The sequence below is a fragment of the Panthera uncia genome, chromosome D2 (genome assembly GCF_023721935.1).
Source record: "Panthera uncia isolate 11264 chromosome D2, Puncia_PCG_1.0, whole genome shotgun sequence".
In the NCBI taxonomy this organism is placed as follows: domain Eukaryota; kingdom Metazoa; phylum Chordata; class Mammalia; order Carnivora; family Felidae; genus Panthera; species Panthera uncia.
In genome coordinates this window covers 72,784,965-72,808,756 of record NC_064818.1, presented here as the reverse complement: position 1 = coordinate 72,808,756, position 23,792 = coordinate 72,784,965, and the positions used below count along the sequence as shown (strand labels likewise).

At 39.3% G+C, this 23,792-nt stretch overlaps 1 protein-coding gene across 7 annotated transcripts in view; it reads left to right on the top strand.

Annotated features, from left to right (window-relative positions):
* Positions 1-23,792, top strand: part of CACUL1 (CDK2 associated cullin domain 1) — an 83,365-nt gene that overhangs the window by 55,058 nt on the left and 4,515 nt on the right. For 4 of the 7 annotated variants that reach the window (XR_007460966.1, XR_007460965.1, XR_007460964.1 and 1 more), the window contains exons 6-9: positions 2,918-3,007; positions 7,302-7,440; positions 13,736-13,779; positions 14,213-14,401. Coding sequence is in view for 1 of the 7 variants with exons in the window: in XM_049646557.1 (XP_049502514.1) it covers positions 2,918-3,007; positions 7,302-7,440; positions 13,736-13,779; positions 14,213-14,253 (314 nt within the window). In the remaining 6 variants the exon portion in view is untranslated. Of the gene's footprint in view, positions 1-2,917; positions 3,008-7,301; positions 7,441-13,735; positions 13,780-14,212; positions 22,946-23,792 lie in introns of those variants that run through there. The other 3 variants (XR_007460962.1, XR_007460963.1, XM_049646557.1) reach the window with 3 other exon arrangements.

Here is a 23,792-nt window from a genome sequence, read left to right as displayed (position 1 = left end):
TAAAAGCAGGCTTTTTTTTTTTTTTTTAAGTTTATTTTGAGAGAGAGAGAGACAGACAGACAGAGATAGGAGGGGTTGAGAGAGAGGGAGAGAGAGAATCCCAAGCAGGCCTGTCTGCCCTGCCAGTGTGGAGCCGGATATAGACTCACACCCACAAACCACGAGATCATGACCTGAGCTGAACCAGGTGTCCCTTTAATGCCCTAATGACCACTGAGGTGTCCCTTTAATGCCCTATTTTAACAATTGTTCCATGAATGAAGATAGTGACTTCTCATTGCAAATAAAGGTAGTTTTTTTTTTAAGTTTTATTATTTTTTTTAATGTCTATTTATTTTTGAGAGAGAGAACATGAGCCGGGGAGGAACAGAGAGAGAGAGAGGGAGACACAGAATCTGAGGCAGGCTCCAAGCTCTGAGCTGTCAGCACAGAGCCCGATGTGGGGCTTGAACTTGTGAAGCACGAGATCATGACCTGAGCTGAAGTTGGACACTCAAGTGACTGAGCCACCTGGGCACCCCAAGAAATATTTTTAATTTCAGTTTTGATTTTAAGAATTACTTCTCATATTAAAAGAGGAGAGAAGCCCTGGGGTCAGCTTGTAGCTCTGAGGAATAATTGGATGAGTGGAGGAGCTTTGTTCTGGTTCCAGGTCAGCTGTTAAGCTGTGTGACTCTCAGGATGGCACTTAATCTCTCTGGACTTTAATATCATAGACTGTAAAGAAAGAGGTGAGAGCATTAGAAGTTCACTAAAGTCCAATTCTAGTTTCCATCAGTGGGATTGTTGGAGAATCCTTGTTTTGTCTTTTTAACTATATAATTTGGGGGGGGGGGGACTGTTAACTAAGGGTTTAGTTAACAGTGGCTTTAGTACTAGTTAGTACTTTATTAGTACCTGTTACATGTAAGATCTGTATTTCAACGGTGGCATGGTGAATTAGAATGCAAATTTAGAGTGAAACATAGGTTCTCAGCCCTCTTCTGCTGCCTGCTAGCTCTGTGACTTTGGATGCATTTTTCATTGTGTTTTATATTGTTTTGTTTTTAGCCTCTGTTTCCCTATCTGTTAAAAAAAAAAAAAAGATGATAATTAAGCTTGTGAGAAAGTAAATTTTAAGTAAAGTTTATGAGAAACCTGTAAAGTACCTAGCACCTGTTAAATACTCAAGAAATATTTTCTTCCCAGTCTCAAGCTGCTGCCTCCCCAGATTCTCTTCCTTTTTCTTAAAAGAGGAGATCAACTACAAGTCTTCTAAACACTGATCTCCTAAAAATAATTTAGGTGGAGAGGATTTTAGTGAACTGTTAACACCTTCTCAACTTTGTAATTGTTTGTTATCGAATATAATTCTTTTCATTTAATTCACCCCAAATTAATTTTTATATATTTTATGTATAATTTAATTTGTGAATGTATCATTTCTTCATTTGTAAATGTATATATTCGATTACATAATTAACATGTGACTGAACATGAAGATTTAGTGGGATCAAGATTTACGAAGGCCAAAATGATTGGTCAAAAGGTAGGAAAATGATTTGAGATAGAGTCTGCATGTGGGACATACGTTGAAATTAGAGATAACCTTGAGTTGAAGAGACTCCTAGGGTCTAAAATTTAGAATTGCAATTTTTAGGGGCACCTGGGTGATCAGTCGGTTAAGCATCCAGCTTTGGCTCAGGTCATGATCTCACAGTTCGTGTGTTCGAGCCCTGTATCGAGTTCTCTGCTGTCACCGCAGAGCCCGCTTCGGGTCCTATGTCTTTGTCTCTCTCTGCCCCTCCCTGCTCGAGCTCTCCCTCTCTCTCAAATATAAATCATTATTAAAAAAATAAAAATAAAAATAAATAATAAAAAAAAATTGCATTCTAAAACATTTTCTGCAGTGCTTTTGTCATCCTTAAAATGTATCTGTGCCATTCAGAGTTAGCAGCTCTCTCCTGACGATAGAAGCAGAAGGATCACCTTGAACAGTATACCTCTTACTGTCATCACATAAGTTCGGATGTAACTCGCATTGCGTGTTTGAAAACTATAAAATCATTGGTGGCCAAGTGAGGTGGTGTTTTCATTTTTGAAAAGGCATAGCTTATATATGACTTTACAAGCTTGGCTTAGAGTAAAATTATGCCAAGTTTTATGGGTTTGGGGGTAGTAAATTGTAGGTCTCTGAGAGATAAATTAAAAATTCTGAGTCAGTGGTGTCTGTTGTATCTACGAAATGATGGAATATGTTGATATCTGTTAATGATGTTATTTGGAGGAATTATTTCTATTTATTTAAAAATGTTTTAATAAAATTTTCATTGGAGAAGATAACCTAAAAGAAAACTGACTCCCTTGTCACTGTCGGTCGGAGTCCTGTGGTTGTGAGAGTCAGGAAAGTGAGGATGAGCCAGACAGTGTCTTGTCTTTACTTTTAGTAAGAAAAAAGTACATGTGGTTGTAGCATTTGGAAAAGTGACTTTCTGACTGATTGCATTTCCTAAAATTACGAATGAAGTATCCAGGAGCCTCAAATACGGCGATTTGGGGAAAGAGAAATGATTCAAGGGGGTTAGAGACCATTTTATTTTCCAAATGTAAACCTCCTGACTCATGAACTTAGTGGGAGGTACTCTCAGCTCACTTGCTAAGTACCGTGAATACTATTGCTTTTGGAAAGCTTATTATCAGAACCTCCATGAATTGAATAATCTCCCTTAGTGTTTTAACAGACCTGCACGTGTTTACTTATTAGATTGAGCTCTAGTGCATTGGATTTTTAAAACTCTTTGGAGTATAAACTTGGTTTGTCTTCTGAGGCTGTTCTTTTCTTGTGCTCGTTTGCTCTTTAGTCTTTGGGAAAAATAGTAACAGAAACCTTGACAATAAGTGTTCTATCATTTTTATAACCCATTTTCTCTTCTTTCAGCTTTACTCTTAGAAGCCCAGTCAACACCATTTCAGGTCACACCTTCAACTATGGCAAATATTGTGAAAGGCCTATACACTCTCAGACCAGGTAAGTAGTGGTCATTTCTTTTGGGGTTGGGCTTGTTTATCTGTTTATGGTAGCTCCAGCTTATCCAAGAGGACAGTGTTTGTCTATCTGTTTCTTGAGGCTTAATGGTATTTGGATTTGTTATAGCAAAAAAAAACCCCAAAAAACATTGAGTAGATACTACACTCATCATTATGAAATGTAAACTCAGGACTCGCTTGAAATTCTTTCCACACTAGTGAAAACCAACTCGGTTAGGAAATACAAGGAATGGATTTGTAGCAGACGTTTTGGATGAAATTGAATCTCATATCCAGTATTAATCTCTTTTTTGTTATGGAGTTTCTCCTTTGCTTGTACCCCACACTGCAAGTATATGTAGACATACATACCCACAACTTCATGTTCTCAGGCCTATTTTATAAATTGCAAGGAATCTAGAAGTGTTGTTAAATGTACAGTCATTTCATAAGTATATTGTGAGGAGAGAGAGAGTCAGAATAGCAGAACCAAAAATCAGAGATCACTGCATTCAAAGGCCTGGCTTGTAAATTGTCTTAATGTATCTATCTTAGAATTAAAAAAAAAAAAAAAAAAAACCATTATGAGGGGCGCCTGGTTGACTCAGTCGGTTGAGCGTCCGACTTCGGCTCAGTCATGATCTCCCGGTTTGTGGGTTCAAGCCCTGCGTCAGGCTCTGTGCAGACAGCTCAGAGCCTGGAGCCTGCCTCAGATTGTGTCTCTCCCCCTCTCTCTGCCCCTCCCATGCTTATGCCCTGTCTTTCTCTGTCTCTCAATAATAAATAAATGTAAAAAAAAAAAAATTAAAAAAAAATTATGAATATAAAGGAACCCCAAGATGTTTTTGTATTTATCTTCCTATTTATAAGCCAGAACCTCAATCTTGTCATACGGTTGTCCAGCGAATTACAAAATGCCTATAGTAAGAGAGATTGCAAAAGCTCTCAGGGTAGGGGCACCTGGGTGGCTCAGTCAGTTAAGTGTTCAACTTCGGCTCAGGTCATGATATTGCTGTTTGTGGGTTTGAGACCCATGTTGGGCTCTGTGCTGACAACCTAGAGCCTGGAGCCTGCTTCGGATTCTGTCCCGTCCCCCCCACCCCCCACCCCTCCCCTGCTCTCGCTCTTTCTCTCTCTCTCTCAAAAATAAATAAATGTTAAAACAAAACAAAAAAAAAGATCTCAGGGTAGAACATTGTTCTACAATCTAGAAACCTTAAGGGATGCTTTTTTGACAGTGCTTTTTTTGGAATTCTTTATGTCATTTAAGGATTAAATGAAATAAAACATGATCTAAAGAGCTTAACATGGTACCTGATAATAAGCATGGCTGATATTAGCTGTTTTGATTACTATCCAGTTGGGTCCAGTGGTTATTTTATTTTCATTAATTGACAGCTTGATTGTTTGCTTAATTAATTTGAAAGACATGTGAGAATTTAGCTTGCTGAAATGGAAACCAATTAAAAACTGTGGTACCAGTAGTAGACTGTGATGTCACAAATACCTTCTTTCCCAGGTTACTTTGTAAATGATTAGTGTCTGCTAGAATATTCAGATGTAATGTTACTTAAATTTGGATCAGGCCTTGCTCTACTCTTGATAACTGTAAACAAGTTATTCTTATAAAGTAATTAATTACTTACGTAAAGTAGCAAAAATATTTTATTACATATGTCCAGTAAACTGATGTTTTCTAGTTTCTCAGAATTTTGTATTCATTTTATTAAATGATGAAAATGGCTCATGAAGTTTTCTTTTAGTGCTATAGGTTATGAATGGGTTTTTTTTTTTTTTTCTTTAATTTTGGAAGGCATCCAAATGCGGTATGACAAATTTCTAAATTCTGCCTCCCAAGTAGGCAGCTTTATCAGCTCTGGCTTTTATCATCTATAGCAAAATTGCATAATAAAACTAATCACTAAGGGTAGGAAAACTTACAGATATGTATTTATCCAAATGCTGTTTTACCCATGTTCGAGCTCTTATAATAGGATTCATACTACTTGTGAGGAGAATTTTGTATTTGAGAGTTGTCCTTTTGAAAAGGCGAATTTTATCACAGACTAACCGTTTGCTGCCCTAGGCATTTTCTGAGATACTATTAAACATATTTTGACATTTACCTGTCTTGCCAGTGCCTGTTGTGCTCCTGGTTTGTTAAAGTAGTTTTAGTCACTGGACAGATTAAGGTTAAAATACTTTAAAAGTTGAATTTTAAATGTGGAAGTTTCTTTCATTGCAGTGGTTCTCAAGCACTGATCTTTGTATAATGAGAGTCACCCAAGAAAGTTTTTTAAACTAAATTCCTAGACCCTAATCCTTGGAGATTCTTATGACTATTACAATTTTTGGTGTGTTTCCATCCGATCTTTAGAAGCTTAGTTGGGACACAGTGCCAGCTGTCCCAGCCGGCCTTTCTTCATTTAATACACACACTTTTCTTTGATTCCTTCATCTTGTATCTTAATGATTGCCTGGAGTTCCTGAAAATGGCATATCGGTCTGACTCCTGCCATCTCTGACTGATGGCTAGTGGCTCTCCTGGGCACCGTGTGGAGACCGTAAAGCCATATTTGAGTTGAGCTGACAGGAGGGACACTATTGAGAACATTTTTGCCATGAGTTTATACAGTGGGCTTGGCCCTGGTGGTGTTTTTGTGGTATTTGTTTTTGTTGTTGTCGTTGTTGTTTTGTTCTGGTCGTGTTTAACTTACTGTCCTCCTGTTGGGCATTTTTTACTTACCAGTGACCCAGCATCACACAGCATTAAACATATTTGTTTGCTTGTGTTTGTTTCAGATTTAGAATTATTTACTCAAATTACAATTTTTAAAGCGAGCTCACTGGATTAAATACAGCATTGACATTTTATGGTTTTTGATATGTACATCCAAGATGTTTTCCAAAAGGGAAAATTTGAAAGGACAAGATGAAAAGAATCTAAAAGGGATAACAGTGCTACATTAAGACCACCAACAGGGCAGGGGAATGCGAGTTTTAGCATGCCCTTGATACAGGTGGATGTTAGTTGTATTTAGCGTTCACAAAATGAGAGGAAGAGGGTGTTTATTTTAGCTTGAGTTTTTTGAATATTAACAAGGCTGTCATTGTCTTTATTTTTTTCTTGTAAATTATAAGTCTTGTATATTATTAGTCCTGTCTTTCATTCATTTATTTGGTCTTACTGACTTATAAAAATGTTTTATAAATAAGGATACTGATTCACCTTTGTCATGTCTGATGCAAATGTTTGCCTTTTCTGTTTTGATAGATGAACGCTTATTTTTCTATAGAGTATTCTCTTTATCTTTTATCTCTTTCTTAATGATTTGATACCCATGTTAATTCTCTTTTCTTTCAACACTGCATACATTTAATTTGCTATAATTTAGTTTGGGCCAAAATAGGTTTTTATTTCAAAAGTACTTACTCTAGTTATCTTCAGCCTACTTCCTAAATGTTTAGACCTCTCTCCCCCATTTTTGTGGTACTTTTTGTATGCTTCCTTATTACCTGTACTGTTCTCTATTCTTGGGCCAGTATGTATGTATGTGTGTATGTACATATGTGGTGTGCTTGTTTAATTTTTTTTGGTATTGAAGCATAGGTGGCATGCAACATTATGTCGGTTTCAGGTATAGAACGTTGGTTCGACACTTCCGTCTGTACATTACTCAGTGCTCACCACCATCAGCGTAGCCGCCGTCTGTCACCAATCATTGTTACAATATTTTTTACTATGTTTTCTGTGCTGTACTTTCATCTCTGTGACTTTGTTAGTATAACTGGAAATGTATACTTTTTAAATCCCCTTTATCTGTTTTGCTCATACCTCTGTGCATCTCCCATCTGGACCACTGCTCTAAGAGTCTGTTTTGCTTGTTTGTTTGTTTGTTTGTTTGTTTTGTTTAATTAATGCTTATAGGGGTTAGTATTTCCACCAAACCCTCGCTTTTAAGTCCCTTCCACTTGGAATTCTTTGCCTGTCTCACTCATTTTTCCCCCATATTAATTACAATTTTTGATAGGTCCATTCACAGATTCTCTAGAGATTTTCATTAAATTTTGTTAACACAGCAAAATGGAAAAATATCTGCTTTCTTTGACTATAAATTCATTTTAGAAAGGAAATTTAACCTGGTTGTATATTTTTTATCAGAATAGGATTACACTAATTTTCCCCCCATTTTGAGTTTGGTTTAATATATATTCTTTCTTTGAACAAAAGAAAACTTTACATTTTTCATTTAATTTGTCTGATTTCCTTAATGAATCTTTTCCTTTCCTCACAGAGTGGGTTCAGATGGCTCCAACTCTGTTTTCTAAATTTATTCCAAACATTCTCCCTCCGGCGGTGGAGTCTGAACTTTCTGAATATGCTGCTGAAGATCAGAAACTTCAAAGAGAACTTATACAGAATGGTTTTACGAGGCAAGTTTTTTCCCCCCCTTTTGACAAAATATGTCCATTTCCTTAGGCCAGTTTGGCTTGGCAGGGGAGGGAGGCCAGAGTTCTTAGAGTGGGAAATAACTGCTGAATGGTCAAGGTGACACTGGGGGGAGAGGCCGTTGGCTCCCTGTCTGTGCACAGAGATGGGACAGCTGGGGTTTGATTCTATGGAAGCTGCCTGTCACTAAAAATGGATTTGAAGACAGGATTTCTCAGTGGGTGAGTAGTTAGACTGGGAAGCCTCTAAGTGCTCTTCTAGTTTTGATCCTCTACGTTAGTTCTCAACACATGGGAAAACAGAGAAATTTTATGTTTAGTTACAAGGTACTTTTATGACTGAAACTAGCAAATGACTTCGTTTTATGACTAAACCAGTAAAGAGGCTTTTAGATTCTGTTTTTCATGTTTTCACTTTTGTCCTAAATTCTACTTGTTTCTTCTTAAAAATTAGAGTATATCTTTACATGTGTCCAGAAAATTTGCCTTCCTTGGTTTTGATACATACACTTCGCTAATTTTTCTAAAATTTGCAGTTCAATATCGTAGCTGTATCCCAGAAAGTCTTGCAAAGTGCGTTTTTTCAACTGAAATAGATTATACTATGGGAAAATACCCTGTTGTGTCACCAAATCATTGAAAGGTGCAGTCAGGCCTTATATTTTCATAATCCCTACTCTCAGCACTCTTACATACCTTCTCTTGTTTCAATTCCTGACATTAAAGGAAGAAAGTTACGGAAAGTTAGGCATAGTTGTGAACACAATGGTAGGTCGAATATTGATTCACTTTATCTAAGGCTAGGCTGGGGATGGACCTTCTCTTTCACTGGTTCTGAAGCCAAGCTAAGTTTCGGAACACCAGTCTTGACCAAGATCACTGTTACTGTCTCTAGTCTCAGCACAGGTTAGGAAAGAAAGCAGAAAGTCCGTTCATTGTAGCCTCACGGGTTGGTATTTATTCCCTTTTTGCCCTTGTGCTATCTATATTCATGTGGTGATGGGGGCACTGAGTAATCCACTGATCATTTGCCCCCTTGCTGGCAGCTCGCACAGGAAAGGCCCACGGAAGCTGTGTAGATAGGTCTGGTAATCTTGACTTTCTTGGATCAAGTTAAGGGAAGGCCATAGGAATGCTGGAATGTTAGGCTAATTTTTCTCCCTGATGTCCAGTGGCCAGGTGTTTCCTGACATTAATTGCAGTATTTCCAATAATGGTATTATTTTCATACACAGAATGAAGCCGTTTAATGCGCATAGCATTTTACTTAGTCATATTTGAAGAGCTGTTCTATTCATACGGTTCAAAAGTCAAGATGATATAAAAAGCATACATTGAGAAGTTTTGCTCCTTCTTGTCTTCCAATCTGTTCCTACCTCGTTAGGTGACCATTTTATGAGCTGCTGATGATTCCTTTCGGTGTGCCTTTTAATATACCGATGCAAGCAAACACGATATGTGTTCTCATTTTTATTCCTTTCGTACACATTCTGTTGTGTAGCTAGAACTTGTTTAGCCACTCCCCTGTGGATGGCAACTTGAATTGTTTCCGGTCTTGCTGTCACACATGTGCTACAATGAATACCCTTGTACGTGCATAATTTTGTACCTGTTGCAGGTGGATCTAGAGAGTAAATTCCCGTCAGTGGGATTGCTGAGCCGAAAATAAAAGGCAGGTGTAATTTTGATCAGTATCACCGGTTTTCCCTTCACAGGGGATTGTGCAGTTTTGCACATCAACCAGCAAATTTTGAAAGTACCTCTTCTTTATGGTCTTGCCGGTAGAGTATGTCGTTACACTTTTGGATTTTCTCTGGTCTGGCAGGTGAAAAATAATTACTCAGAGTTGGTTTCATTTGCATTTCTCTTACGAGTGAGGCTGAGAATATGAACATGTTGTATTTCTTTTTTGGTAAACTGCCTGCTTATGACCTTTGCTTACTTTTCTGTTTGTTAGTCTTTTTTTTCTTGAATTCTGGGGGCTCTCTGTGTGGTGCAGAGATGGTTTGCCCAAGATAAGACCGTTAGTTTTCTCAGTTGGTCTATGACTTTACTCATGGTGGCTTTTTTGTTTTAAGTCATGCAGCAGTTTTTTTTGTGTGATTGTCAGGTTTTTTCTTTATGGCGTATGGGTTTTGAATCGCAGTTGAAAGTTTTTTCTTAAATGTTTTTAAGTGAATGGAAAATAATCTGAGTATACCTTTTATGGTTTTCTTTAATTTAGGCTTACCATAATAGTGAAGTCTTCATGCTTTTATTCATGTTTTTATTTGAATGTTTGCTTTTAATTTTAGAGGTGAGTTTATTGATGCCTTTAAAAACTAAACAGCCTTCTGAAAACCTTTATTTCTGTGAAGCACTGTGTGAAGATAGCTCTTGTGGATTTCTCTGAACACCTTGAATTCACCTTCCAGAACAGTGTCTGGAACTATGTAAACACCTCAGATATTTTCCTAAGCCTGATTTTGGAACTGGAAGAAGAGGACGGGGTGCAGGACTGCTTAGTGTGCAGCAGCTCTTAAAATTTGCTCGGGATGAAAGAGGAACTGACTCCATAAATAGTCTAGTGTGACGTTCGTTGCCTTTGTACACGAAGGACTAACACGGCGCTGCTCTGCCAAGGCCAAGTGGGTTGTAGTCGGGAAAGGTCCCTTGGATTTTTGGTGTGTATTAGAATTTTTGTTTCTCTTAGTGGAATTCTTTCATACAACTTCTGCCTGAAATTTAAATGTTAGTATTTCAAGAGGTGATATGATTAAAATGTTTTATTTTACAAACCAGATTGGGCCCTTTCTGGAATTAAATTAACAACTTCTGCATTACTGTGAGGACTAAAGTCTGCCTCACAGGTTGTGCTGAAGGGTGCTTTGCACAGAGTAGGCTCTGTCTAAGCTGACATTCTTGGACTCACTCCACTCCACTGCTGAGCCGCCCCGCCCCCCATGGAAAGGTGTGCACACATCATATACTTAACAGCTGAGAGAAAGGCTGCCCGTGCTTCCGTGAATCTCCTGTATGTGGGTCTTCTGCAGTCTGCCCTGCCAGACCTGAGGCCTTCTTTGTTCATTATCTGGCTAGGATTGTTTTGGAAGAAATGATGTCCATCGATGCAAAAAACCTTGAGAATATAGTACAGACTGTCTAACCAGAATTCTGTTACTGGCTATCCTGATTGAGCAGTCATTTTATGATTTATGTCTAACCAGTTACACGATTCCTGCCCAGCTTCACAATTTCTTCATTTAAGATCGTGTTCCATTTACGTGGTGTAGTCCTGAATAGGCATCACACAGCTTTGATGTGGATGGCACAGAGTGTCTTTGAAATGAGGTGTGGATGTTGTCAAATATATCCTTGATTGCAGTTAATGGGCATTTCTCATCGGAGCCGGAGTTCGTGTGCAGCATCTTTATGTACATGGGAATACACATACTAGACTTAACATATGAGAGCAGAATTTTGTCTTTATCTGTTACCTGCATGATTAAATTTATGATTGGAGGGTGGGGGAGGGCAGGTTGGTATCAAAGATGACATTATGTAATCTTGTTTGGGAACTTCTAACATGAGTGCCCTTAGACGGAACGTTCTCTTTCAAACCAGACTATGGCCTCTTCAGAGCTTGTGCCGAATAGCTTTTAAAGGCAGGTACCTTGCAGAGTACTTGTTACTTGGATTTCTGCAACAAAAATAGAACCTTGCAGGGATCTTGTTGATCTTTTAGTTGAGAGGGTCACTCTAGAATTGGCACTTTTTTATTTAGTAGCAGGGGTCTGGTTTTGAGGGCAGCCATAGCTTGCCAGACTTGGGGCATTAGATAATATCCTTGGCCACATAGATATTTGGCCACATACACAGCCTCTCGCATATATCACATTCACATATCACATTCACATCCCTTTGTGCCTTCTGTTGTTTGCACATCTGTATTATTCTCCTCTTATTTTTACGTGTTCAGCTTTTATTTAACCCTTTGGGAGTGGGAATGAAGGTTGTGTGTACAAGTTGAGGCTCTGGATATAAAATCCTGTGTCTTCCTTTTTGATCAGCATTAACCTACTTGCTTCAGAATATTTGGTGAATGCTTAACTGTGATGATACAGCTGGCTTTGGCCAGGGGTGGTGTTAACAGCAGAGGTGTTAAGAAAGTGGCGTTAGGGCAGATTTGTTGAGAGTTCTTTAGGCTGCCTAAGGCTCGTTGATGCTAGTTCATGCTGTGTGCGCTGCATGTTTTTTTTCTCTACGTGCCCAGCCTAGAGAAAAAGCCTTCAGAGCCCATTTGGTATCTTCTCTTCCTGCTGGTAATCGAGACTCCTCGCCTTGTCCAGCAAGAGGTTTCTGTCCTGGTCTTGAGCACAGCCAGGGAAGGAGGGTGGGAAACTCTGCTAATCTAGTAAGATCACTCAAAAGCATGAAATAATTACTTGAGCTAGCATTTTCATAATCCATCTGTAGAGGCCATTTATGAATTATTCACTGATTTGTTAATTCAGCAGATACTTATTTTCTGCCCATGTGCTAGACACTATTCTAAGTATTCGGTAAAAATGAGACCCAGTTTTTATGGAGCTTGTGCTCTAATGTTGGGAGATAAATAACGAACATGTACGCAAATTATTTCACATAATAAAACATGCTGTGAACAAACCGAGACAGCATGGGATAAAGAGTGAGTGACCAGAGCACGTGTGAAGGGCTGGTCCAGCCACCTTGAACATGAAACGCCTTCCAAGGAAGAGACATTCCAGTGAGGACGTGGGTGGTGAGACAGCCACGTGGCTAACTAGCGGGAAGAGTGCTGCAGGCAGAGACAAAGGAAAGTACCAAAGTGCTGGCGTGTCCCAGCGCAGAAGGAAAGCCAGCATGGCTGGAGTGTAGTGAACAGAGGTAGAAGATGAGGGTAGGGAGGTAGGCAAGAGCCATGTCTCACAGGACTGGGAAAATGAATTTGAATTGATTTTTAACTGTGATGGAAAGCCACTGAAGGGCTTTAATCAGAGGCATGAAATAATCTTACTTATGCTTTTATGTAAGATGGCTCTGGCTGTGGTCTGGACTAATAATAAGAGTCTTGCAGCTGTGTTAGGGGAGAGATGATGGTGGCTTGAATTGGGAGTGGAGCCATGAAGATGATGGGGAGTGGTTGAGTTTGGATTATGTTTTGTGACAGTATGCTCCAGAGCAAGAGAAAGAAAGAAATCAAGAATGAGCCAGGGTTTTGATCTGAGTAATTGGGCGGATGGTGGTGCCATTTATTGAGGAAGACTGAAGAAGGAGTGGGGGTGGCGTGGAGTCAGACTGCATTCTGGCCATCCTGAACTGCCAGTAGTCCTGACTCACCCAGTTAGATGAGGGGAGACAGCTGGACCTCCTATCTGCAGCATAGGGAAGGAATCAGAGCTGGAGACAGAAACCTGGGAGTCATTGGTATATGGATAGTGTTTCAAGTCTTTGCACTGGTATGTATGATCACCATCCTGGCCTGCGGAGAATATATACATGGGGAAGAAAAAGCGGCCAAGGACCATGCTGGGTGGAGCCAAAAGTGTTTAAGGAAGGAAAAGATGGGACAAGGTATATGCTGCTAAGTGACCGAGCAAGGAAAAGCTAGCAAATTGGTTATAATTACTCATTATAGTTATTTGTCTGGGTTATAGTCTGAGAAACTGGAGAGACAAAGGTAGGATTTACGGGTAGCATTAGGACCTGATCAGAATCTCTTATCTGTAAAGTGGAACTAGAATCTTCTCTAGGTGTCTAAGATGGAACTGGTTAATATTTATGAAGGCTCATGTTCTTCCACTTGTAGGAAGGGTATTCATGTACATTAAGATTCTGAGATTTTTCTAAAGCCTTAAGCAGTTTTTGGTTTTATAATAAGGCTTTTTTGGGGGGAAGACTTTGAATTATCCTCTATTTCATATTTGAAATGTGCCTTAGTATATGGCGGTCGCTGTGGGTGTTTGTAGCAGAACCCAGATTTATCTTCAAACACATTTTTAGTCTGAACCTATTTCTAGAACCCAGTGTAAGCCATTTTTCTAGATAATCCTTCCTTTATTTAATAGCGTTTTATATTTAAAAGACAACACCTTTTAGCTAAGAATATTCAGGTTATAAATGACTGTACTGCTGTTTAATGCCTATTTTAAGATAGGTTGTTAGAATTGAAATACTTGCTTTCCTTGTATTACCAGTTATGTCATTTCACTTCTCCCATTTGGATGTATGAAGATGTCTGTGTAATCTGGTTGATTCCCTCTTCTTTTCTTATCCCCAGAGGTGACCAGTCCCGGAAAAGAGCTGGGGATGAGTTGGCTTATAGTAAGTAATGATGTTCCTTACCATTTCTGATGGTTCTATTACGTAAGGCAGCTGCTGGTGGTGACCGTACGGTGAGTGTGATCGTGTCCACAGTGCTCTTGATGGTGGTCTCACGAGGCTGTCCGTGTGATCAAGTTCACGCTGTTTTGCAAGCTGGGATGGCTCCGAAGTCCAGTGGGGGCGGTGGTTCTCAAGCAGCTGTCAAGAGCCTCTTGGATTCTTTAGTCTCTGCTAGAGTGTGATAGTGATCCAGTCTCCTTTCTGATGATGTAGCCTCCTTTCACTTCACTCACTTTTTTTTTTTTTTTTAATCTCCTTTTGGGGGATCGGGAGAGGGGTGAGAACTATGTATTAAATAAACAGATTCTTACCATTATCAAATGCCGTCTGCTGTTCATACCTTTTCCTGTCGCAATGTTTTTTGTTTTTCCAGACAGCTCATCAGCGTGTGCAAGTTCCAGAGGGTACAGATAGTGAATGTGTTGAATGTACTTTCCTTCCCGAAAAGAGGACACACTGGAGCTGCAGAGACTGTATTGGGAGCACAGCGGGGGTCCTGCAGACACTCAGGAGCTCTGTCACAAAGTTGTTCTCGGAAGAGGATGTTGGACTTCTTACTTTGGTTTGTAATTTTAAAAAACAAATAACTAACAAAAACAAAAAACAGTCAGTTGCTGCTAGACTTGGGGATGATTTTGAAATGGGACAATCTTTTAATGAGTTTATCTACAGATTCCGTGAGGAACAGGCGTCTTGAAAAGCGACCATTGCTAAGGGAAATCCAGCAGCGACCGTCAGCAGCTTCCTCCAAAAGTATAAGAGCAGAAGAATTTTTTTTTTTTTAAAGCACTTGTTTTGTTCATTTGTGGATGTGGCACTTCAGCACATTGGCTTTTACACATCGAGATCTCTTTTGCTTTGAAATCGAGCAGATCATTATACAATACAGTGTTTTTTACCCATAACTAAAACAAACCCCGTTTAAAAGAGTTGGTCTTTGTTTAGCGTTAGAAAGTCGTGTTCAAGGAAAATGCTAATAACTCTGCTTCTGCTATAACATCTCCCCTCACCGTTCACAACTGTTTTCTACTCTGTGCCTTGAGCTTTGTGCACTTTGCAACTCCGTGACCAGTTGTTCGACTCCCGGATGCTTTCTGAAAAAGCTTGTGGTGTCACAGACTGACCCACTGAGGTGGCAGGTGTGACTTTAGCAGGATACTAGTAAGTAAGCGGGAAGATAGAAACACGTTGCTCATTGGTCAGATTCCCCCCTGCCTCACCTGTGGCATATTCATGCTGATGTCGGGGACCAACTCTTACAGAACATATCCATTCCCTCCGTCACTTGCATGATCTCACCCGCTGCTGTAGCGTTGGCATGATGCTAGCGTAGGATGGGCTGTCCTCTAGCACCAAAACTCCCTTTTTCAGGACAGTGGAGACTTACCAGAGGGTGACAGCTAGTTACTAGGATACTCCGGGGAGCAGGTATGGTTATTGAATCCAGATAGAATCAGTGGTGTGGCATTCCTGATCCATTTCATTTTAAATGGGTGAGACAGGTACTTCAAAAAAAATGTCTGCAGTCTGCATCTTTTGTAGCATTATATTCGAGTATAACAGAGGAGAAGTAACACTGCTGTTTTGAAGCTTCGTTCCAGCTGTGACACAGCTCTTTTTTTTTTTTCTACACCCACAGTGCTATTTAGTTTCTTATAAAAGACTCTAAAGCTTATTCTAGTCGTTTTGGGAAGGCAAAGAAAAATAGATGTGGCAGGTGAAAATATCTTTCTCCTCAATTTTGCTTGAATCTAAATCGAGCATATGCTTGACTGTATTTGGCCACGTGACACTAATATTTAGCTCTTCGGAGAACTTGGGGCAAAACCAGATGGATCAGGGATACTGCCACGCTTCTGATTGTCGGGTTTTTCATAGAGTGGCCTCTGCCAGTTCACTCTGTCCTTTTTGGGGGAGCAGGCTGGGTGGGAGAGTTAGAAGTGTGACAGTAGGAGCAAGTAAGTGCTCTAGTAGAAGTCCTCTATTTGTAAAACTACTATTCCGAGAAGTCAGCGTACAAGTTGGCAGATTTATTTTTTAAGTACTTCTCAACCAGAGCTGGATTTCGTGGAGGACTTTGAATTGGACTCATTTAACCCTGTGAGCATCTTGGGTTGTATTGATACACACTGAATTACTGGAAGCATATATACAGGTTCTCACTGTGCCCTATACAGTTTGATTCGCTACCCCAGTAGCATTCTGGTATCAGGGAAGAACTCCACTCTGTCGTGAAGTCCAAATTTTACTTTCTCAATGGAACGCTTGCCGCAGGCTTATAAATAACACCTGCAACTAAAGTCTCCCCTGAGTGGTTTCAGGAATATTTCTGAAAGGAATAAAATTGGGATGCTTCTTTAAATGTGGATGAATTCTTCATTATCCTCATAATGTACCCAAATGCTTTTTCTGGGAGAGTGTTTCTTTGGCTAACAGGGGAACTTCTCTACAAAAGCATTGTATTACGATGTGAATTGGTGTTAAAATCTTTGGATGCTTTTGCATTATTAAGTTAATGGAGAAACATTTTATGTTGTCTTCTTTTTCTTATTATATATGTGTTAACAAAAAGTGGACAAAGTTTGCAAAATTCAGCTTCTCTAAATATTTGCACAGCGTCTGCAGCTAGCTATGGGCCAGGGCGTGGTACTGCGAGGCCGTGAGTGGAAGGCCCTGTAGAGAGAAGATACACGTTCTCCTAGTGCATGTGACGTGGTTGTTACCTGTTGGCCCCTTGAGGTACATTGCAGTATGGAAAACCTATTTCTTCGTTTTTGAGTAGAAATTGACCTTGCTTCTTTAATTGGGTTTCTTAACAGAATTCTTAGTCTGCAACACGAGGGGAGATCAGAGTTGCCCTCCCGTTTTGTATTGACAAAGCACCGTTTACCAGAAAGTGTTTTCTTCTCATGTTTACTTGTGTTCTTCTTTGCCCGTACAGTGTCTAGTTTCTCCACCCCAGTTGAATCCTGGCTTTTGTGGGGCCCAAATCATTGAGGACAGAAAACTGTCCACGGATTGTCTTGTTAATCGGCACGTAGTTGCTTCGGCAAGCCTGACCGCCAAGCATGTGCAGCCTGAAACCAGGCTCTCCAAAAGAAAGCAGTTCAGTCACCTCGAAATAATGCCGTGTCCAAGTCATTGGTAATTGTAATTGAGAGACGGTACTTTCAGAGTTGGCCTCCTGCTTCCGTAACAGTGTCATCTCCTGTTCCCCGTTGTCACAGCTTAACCCTAACCCGACAGGATCTACTTGTTTTCTGTGGAGCGGAAAGCAAAGCCTGGTATAGCGACTCTGAACAGTTCGTAGGTAGAGTTAGAAGAAACACAAACCCGGAGGCAGGAGTTGTGCGTTGGTCAGGTTTGTGGGAAAGTCACTTTTTTTTTCCTGTCCCTTTTACAAATTTGAGGCAGTTCCTCTCTCCCTTTCTTTGAGGCGTGGGGTGAACACTGACCTGTGAGCGAGATCGCAGGGGAACAGGTGCCCGTGGCCGTTCGTGCTGCGTGTCCGTCCCTAGTGCGCCGGCCCCGTAAAGCTGCCGCTTCCCTCGCTATAAATGCCACGCTTTCTGTCAGGTTGCAGATTTGCACACGTGAAGAATTCCTCAGGAAGAGTTTGCACATGCATCGCCTCGCAATATTCTGTACTGACCGAACAAGGGATTTGAAAGTTTTTCAGCACAAAAGGAGAACTTCAGAGTGGTGGTCTGTGCACCCGTTCTAGCAAAGGTAATGGTGATCTAGCAAACACGATCGGTTTCTGCAGTTATAAAGTGAGCAGGGGCACTTGCATCATAGTATTTAAATAAGCCTGTTTAATCTCCAGAGTGGCCCTTCCAGATTTTATCTTCTTTTCTTATCGAGACTAGTTATATTTTCGTCTGTGTTTTCTCTGTTTTAGGGCAGTTAATATTTTCCATGGTAATTACACAGGCATTGCCCTTGAGCTAAAAATTCAGTTGTTCAATAAGCAGCTATTGTTAAAATAACTGAACCTTGTTTTATGAATATACACTAATCTGAGATAGTAAAAAAAAATTTAAAAAGCTGCATTAGGTATCCAGTCAGTTTGGATGTTTTGAGTTGATTTTTTTTTATGGTGTCTCACTGCGCTTCAGAGTATTATGTTTACTTTACCCCCGGTCTAGGCCTCTTAAGGACTTTAAAATTTAAGATCAGAATGTGAATCCCTTGACTAGCATAGGTTTATAGGACCTTTTCAGTTGTGATTGCAGTTTTCAATAAGCTTGCCTAAGAAGAAGTTCACGTTTATCAGAAGTTAAGATAGAAGTTATAGGAGTTCTTGGAGAAATGGCTTTCTTGTTACTTTCATTACCTTGTTGCAATTTGCCCCAGTTTCTGGCCACCAGAATCCATGAAAGGACCCCTGTTCTTTTTCAAGGGTAGTGATTCCTGTTTTGTCCCCACTGGTGATTAACTAAGTCACTGACGCTTTCCCTCCTCCCCTGGCCAGGACCCTATTTTGAACTTCTTTCCAGAGCCGAGTGGCACAAGTCCATACACTGATTCTGCTGACGGTGGTGGTGTGGCTGTGGGAGAATTAGAATCCTCATCAGAGGTACATTCTTGACCTCAGTACATACTGTACCCCTGCTGGTGGGAAATTTATCTTCATTTCTGGTTGGATTGCATTGTTCAGAAAAATGTTAATGGTTTATAATTCTAGGAAATTTATAGAGTGGCTCTGGGGTAAATTTTGTGGTTTGAAAAAAAAATTTTTGTATTGATTTTAACATGTCATTTCAATGTGGTGACGATGTACTAAATGCAATAGGACTGTGGATATTCTCTTAGAAGGGTATGTTTTGTTAAACAGATGGCAATTTAATTGCTCTCATTAGCCCTGTTTGTCAATATTACAGCCATGCAATTCAGGAGAAATTAATTCAGATGTGACGTTGTGGGGAACTGTGGCTGGACACAGGAATGTTTGTGAATAAATGGGAGTCAAAGACAGACAAGAGGCTCTTGCCAGCCACCTGCACAGCCAGAGCAAGGAGGAAGCAATGAAGTCTAATCCCTGGTGGTGCTTCTTTGTCGGAAAGCATGGTGGAGCTTAGAACAGGGTGTTCTGTACATCAGTTCTTCTGTTAATCTAAGAACAACAAAATTGTGAATGAAACTCTTTTCGATTGGGGATTAAAGCCACTGACTTTGGCTCTGACCTTTAACTCTGGATGGATTTGGAATCACTCCTTCTGTATTAGGGTGTATAACCGTCACTCTAAAACATTGTGGTTAATGAAATAAATCTTGTACAGATGTCCTTGGCTTGTTATGTTGATACTTGGTTCATTGGAACTTTGTTATGGCACAGAACATAGGATTTTGCTTATGGTGTATTCACAATTCCCTCTTAAACGATAAGCACACTCAGCACATGTCTGTTCTGTTGTGGATAATCAGTGGCATGGTGAGTGTCCATCTTGACCTCTGTACCAGCGATAAAAGAAAACGGGGTGTGTGTATTTATATACATTTAGTACATAGTCTGCATACGTATGTAGTATCTATATCTATGTACATATATGTGTCGTTTTCTTCTTTAAACACTGGCACATTGTAGACCTTTAATCAGAACTTCTGACTTGTGGTTGTTTGCACTGATGACACCATGCTTTAAAAAAATAACCCCCCTGTGTTTTCTTGCTGTGATATTAGTATTATCCCCTAGGGTGTTGTGCTCCCTCTTGCCAGTTTTAGTTCCTCTCACTTTCTCTATACAAATGTTCTTCCTAACAGTGTGCTCAGAATGCCGGTTTTCAACTTCCGTCCTCCTCTTGTTTAAAACCCAAGCTGTGTTGTAGTAACACCCACTCTTAGATTACCATACCCAGCGGGGTTCTGTGACTGTCTTTTCTTTTTCTCTGCATTTAAGTCACCTGACAGTTGCCTTCTTCAGCTTTTTCTTTTTCTTTCCCCAGCCAGGTAGGGAGTTGTTTAAATCCTCTCCCCTCTCTTACAGCAGATTTTGTTTTTTACGGAGTATAAAACTTTTCTACTAGAGTCAGTTCTTTAAGTGTGCTTGTGTGTATTTCCTCTATTGGCATGTGTCTTTAATAATCTAGAATTCCAGAACATTTTGCATTTCAAAGAACGTGTTTTGGTAGAAGGACTATCCTACACGTAATCTGAGAGCAAATGTTTGTCTCAGCTTAATGGAGTTGTGTGTTCTTGGGTAAGGTTATTTTTCTGAACTTCAGTGTCCCCATATTAAGCCCATTTCCCTCCCCAAATTACTCACGATGGAGAGTCTCTGCATAGTGCAATGGGCTTAATTGGCCAGAAGGATGTAACAGTTTTAAACTCAATTACGCCCCTAAGTGACTAATAATATACCTCAAAATATGTATTTTTAAAAATGGCCATAACTACAAAGAGAAATACATTAATCTACCAGTATAATAGGTGTTTTAAACATACCTCCCTCATGAGTTAATAGATCATGAAGAAGACAAAAAGCATAATGATGAAGGGCATAGAAGATTTAAATAGCACAGCTAATAAATTAGACCTGATGGAGATATCTAAAATCACCTTGCACCTTCCAATAAGACAATAAGCATTTTTTGCAAATTAAATCTAACATTGTATTTAGAGTATAACAAATGATGACCACAGTGGATTTACCTGAGGAAGCAAGTTGGTTAATATTAGAAGATCAATCAGTGTAACTCATCTGTTAACAGATTAACATATGATCAGACTGTGAAAATCCAAAGAGTCTGCAAGGCAGATGAGAAGACTTAAGAGTTTATCAAGTTCACTGGAACAAAATCAACATGTGAATGTCAATTACATTTCCATGCGTCAAGCAACAAGCTATAACGTCTTAAGATTTTAATTGTAATTAAGAAAATTTACAGTAGGAACAAAACAGTATAAAGTATAGAAGAATAAATCTTAAGAGCTATATAAGCCTTTTAATGAGAAAACGATGATGGAAAAAAACCCCAACACCTTGATTGACCTAAATAAATGGGAGATACGGATAAGAAGATCATCTAGGTCGCAGCTCTTTGTTCAAATCGATTAGTAAATTAATGCAATCCCAACAAAAAATCCCAATGGTTTTCACTGTGGTACTTGACAAGCTGATCCCATAATGTGAATGCAAGAGCAAAGGGCCAAGGATATTCAAAACATTACTAAAAAACAACGAAGTGTGAAGGGAACTAGCACTACCAGATTTAAAAGCTTACTCTAAAATGAAAAACAAAACCAGAAGCCATTTACTCAGACATCTGAAGAAACAACAACAAAAAACTTACGTAAAATGTAGTCGTTAAAACAATGTGGGATTGGTACAGAGATTACAAGTGGAGGAACAGACAAGGTTGAAGAGCTCAGAAACGTCACACTTAGTACGGGAACTTAATTTTTAAAAGGAGGTCAGTGCAGACCAGTCGGGGGGGGGGGGGGGGGGGGCGGAGCGGAGAATGGATTATTTAATAAACAGTGCTTGAATAACTTTTCACAAAGGAAAAAAGTGAGTTGGGCCCCCCTCTACCTTGCACCAGCTGCAAAAAGCAATCCCAGGCGCATTCAAGATTCACTTAAGAAAGTTAAAACTATGAAACTTTTAGAAGACAATAAATACAGAAGGATATTTTTATGGGGCACCTGGGTGGCTCATTCAGTTAAACATCCAACTCTTGGTTTCGGCTCAGTCATGATCTCCCAGTTTGTGAGTTCAAGCCCCACGTTGGGATCTGCGTTGACATTGCAGAGCCTGTTTTGGATTCTCTCTCTCCCTGTCTTTTGCCCCTCCCCAGCTTGGTCTCTCTTTTTCTCTCTCAAAAATAAGTAAACTTAAAAAAAGAAAAGGATATTTTTACGACTTTGGGGAAGGGCAGGATTTTGTAAACAAAAGAGGAAGTGCAGACCATTGAAAGATGAATAATTTGGCTATAAAGTTCAGAAACTGGAAAAACTTAGTACATTGTTTAGGGTAGGGATTCATGAGTAGTAAAACTAAAGAAAACAAAGATTAACATTTAAGATCATAGTTTCTTGGGGGTGGGGTGGAAGGAAAGCAGAGAGGAACACAGGCTGATAAACCCTTGATAGAGGTTGATAGAGGGGCGTTTTGACCGTTGTAAATAGATCAGTTCTTGAGTTAACATGTATATTCGGTGCAAAGCCAATCCAAATGCCAAAGAGTATTTATTTTTAATACAAATTAAAAATTCACATGGAAGTATAAACAGATGATAATAGGATCTTCATTGAAAGGGGAGAAAAAAGGGAACTTGCTCTACCAAAAAAATTGTTTTTAAGTGCAATTAAATTTTTACACTCATATAAAAATAGACAAAGTCAATGGAAAAGAGTTTAAAAAATAGACTCCAATGCTTTTAAGAATTTAGAGTACTCTAAAGGTGGCTTCTTGAAATAATTCTGACCATGATGGATTATTCAGTAAAAGGTGCTGGTTTAAGTAGAGAAAATTAAATTTATTCCCATCATACCATTCACCAAAAGAAATTCCATTTGGACTAAAAATTTTAAAAGGGTAAGTTACAAAAACTTGAAGACAATATAGTTAGTATTTGGGAGGATTGGAGAAGTTTCTTCTAAGGATGTAAGCAGTAGCATGAAACATTGCTTTCCAAACCAGTCACCTGTGTGCACGTAGAACACCACCCCCAGCATGTGTATATAGACCTGTATATTTTTAAATTAATGTTTATGTACTATACTAAGACACATAGGCAAGAAAAAAAAAAAAGAAAGAGAAAAAGTGAAAATGTTTTAAAATATCTTTTGTGTGTATTGTAAAAAAATACCTTTTGCTCTTTCTAAAAAATTTTTTTTCTTTTAGAGCTATAGGATTAAAAAATGCTTCATTTTTCAAACTTCTAATTTTAACATTTTGTGATAAAAAATAATTTCTGGTTTTAAGGTAAGTTTATTTGAATGCTGGGTTTTAATGGCTATTGTAGCTAAAAAAGCCACTTGATTAAGATCTGAGTATCCAAATGACTGCTTACTGAAAAACAATGCTCATTTTCAATTCCATCTACTAGTCTTAAAAAGTGTTTGTTGAAATCTTTATAATAAATTTCCATCTTTCTCACTGTCAGTAACTTGTTCTTGCTCAATTGCAAGTGTGGCATTTTTATTGTTGGTATATATTAAAAAAAAAAAAAAAAAAAAAAAAACGGGCTCAAAACCTACTGAAACTCCTGTTTGGATTTCATATCCCAAGCTTTCAGTGTGCACTTAGAGAGTTGATAGGTGACAGTTTTTGGTAACACATTTTGGTAAAGTTGAAGTATTTCTGACCATTTTGAAAGTGCTTTTAACATGAATTCTTTTGGAAAAAATAGCTACTTTCTTAATGTTAGAATGTCATCTTTACCTTGAAGGATCAGATAAAGTGGTTGTTGTTTTTTTTAATACCTTCCCATTCCATATTACAGACAGGCACTGGTCCGTAATAGAGCATTGCAAGGGTGCCCTTATGTCAGATAACATCCATGAGACCACTTGCTCTGTGGGGACATACAAAATAAGTATTCTGCAAGATGGCGCCATTGTCAATGGCTGCACTTTGTGGAGCTCAGACTGCTTCTTGAAGCACGTACCTCACGTTTTCTGCGTGCTACCTAGCCACTTACATAGGCACTGTGTTAATGAAGTTTGGGTAAAGCTTCTTTACTCTTTTTTTTTTTTTTTTTAAATGTTTCTTTATTTTTGAGAGAGGAGACAGAGCACAAGCAGGGGAGGGGCAGAGAGAGAGGGAGACACAGAATCGGAAGCAGGTTCCAGGCTCCAAGCTGTCAGCACAGAGCCCAACTCGAGGCTTGAACCCACGAACTGCGAGATCATGACCTGAGCCGAAGTTGGACGCTCAAGCGACTGAGCCACCCAGGCGCCCCTCTTCTTTACTTTTAAAAACATAATTGGCTCCTGATTTCTTCCTGCAC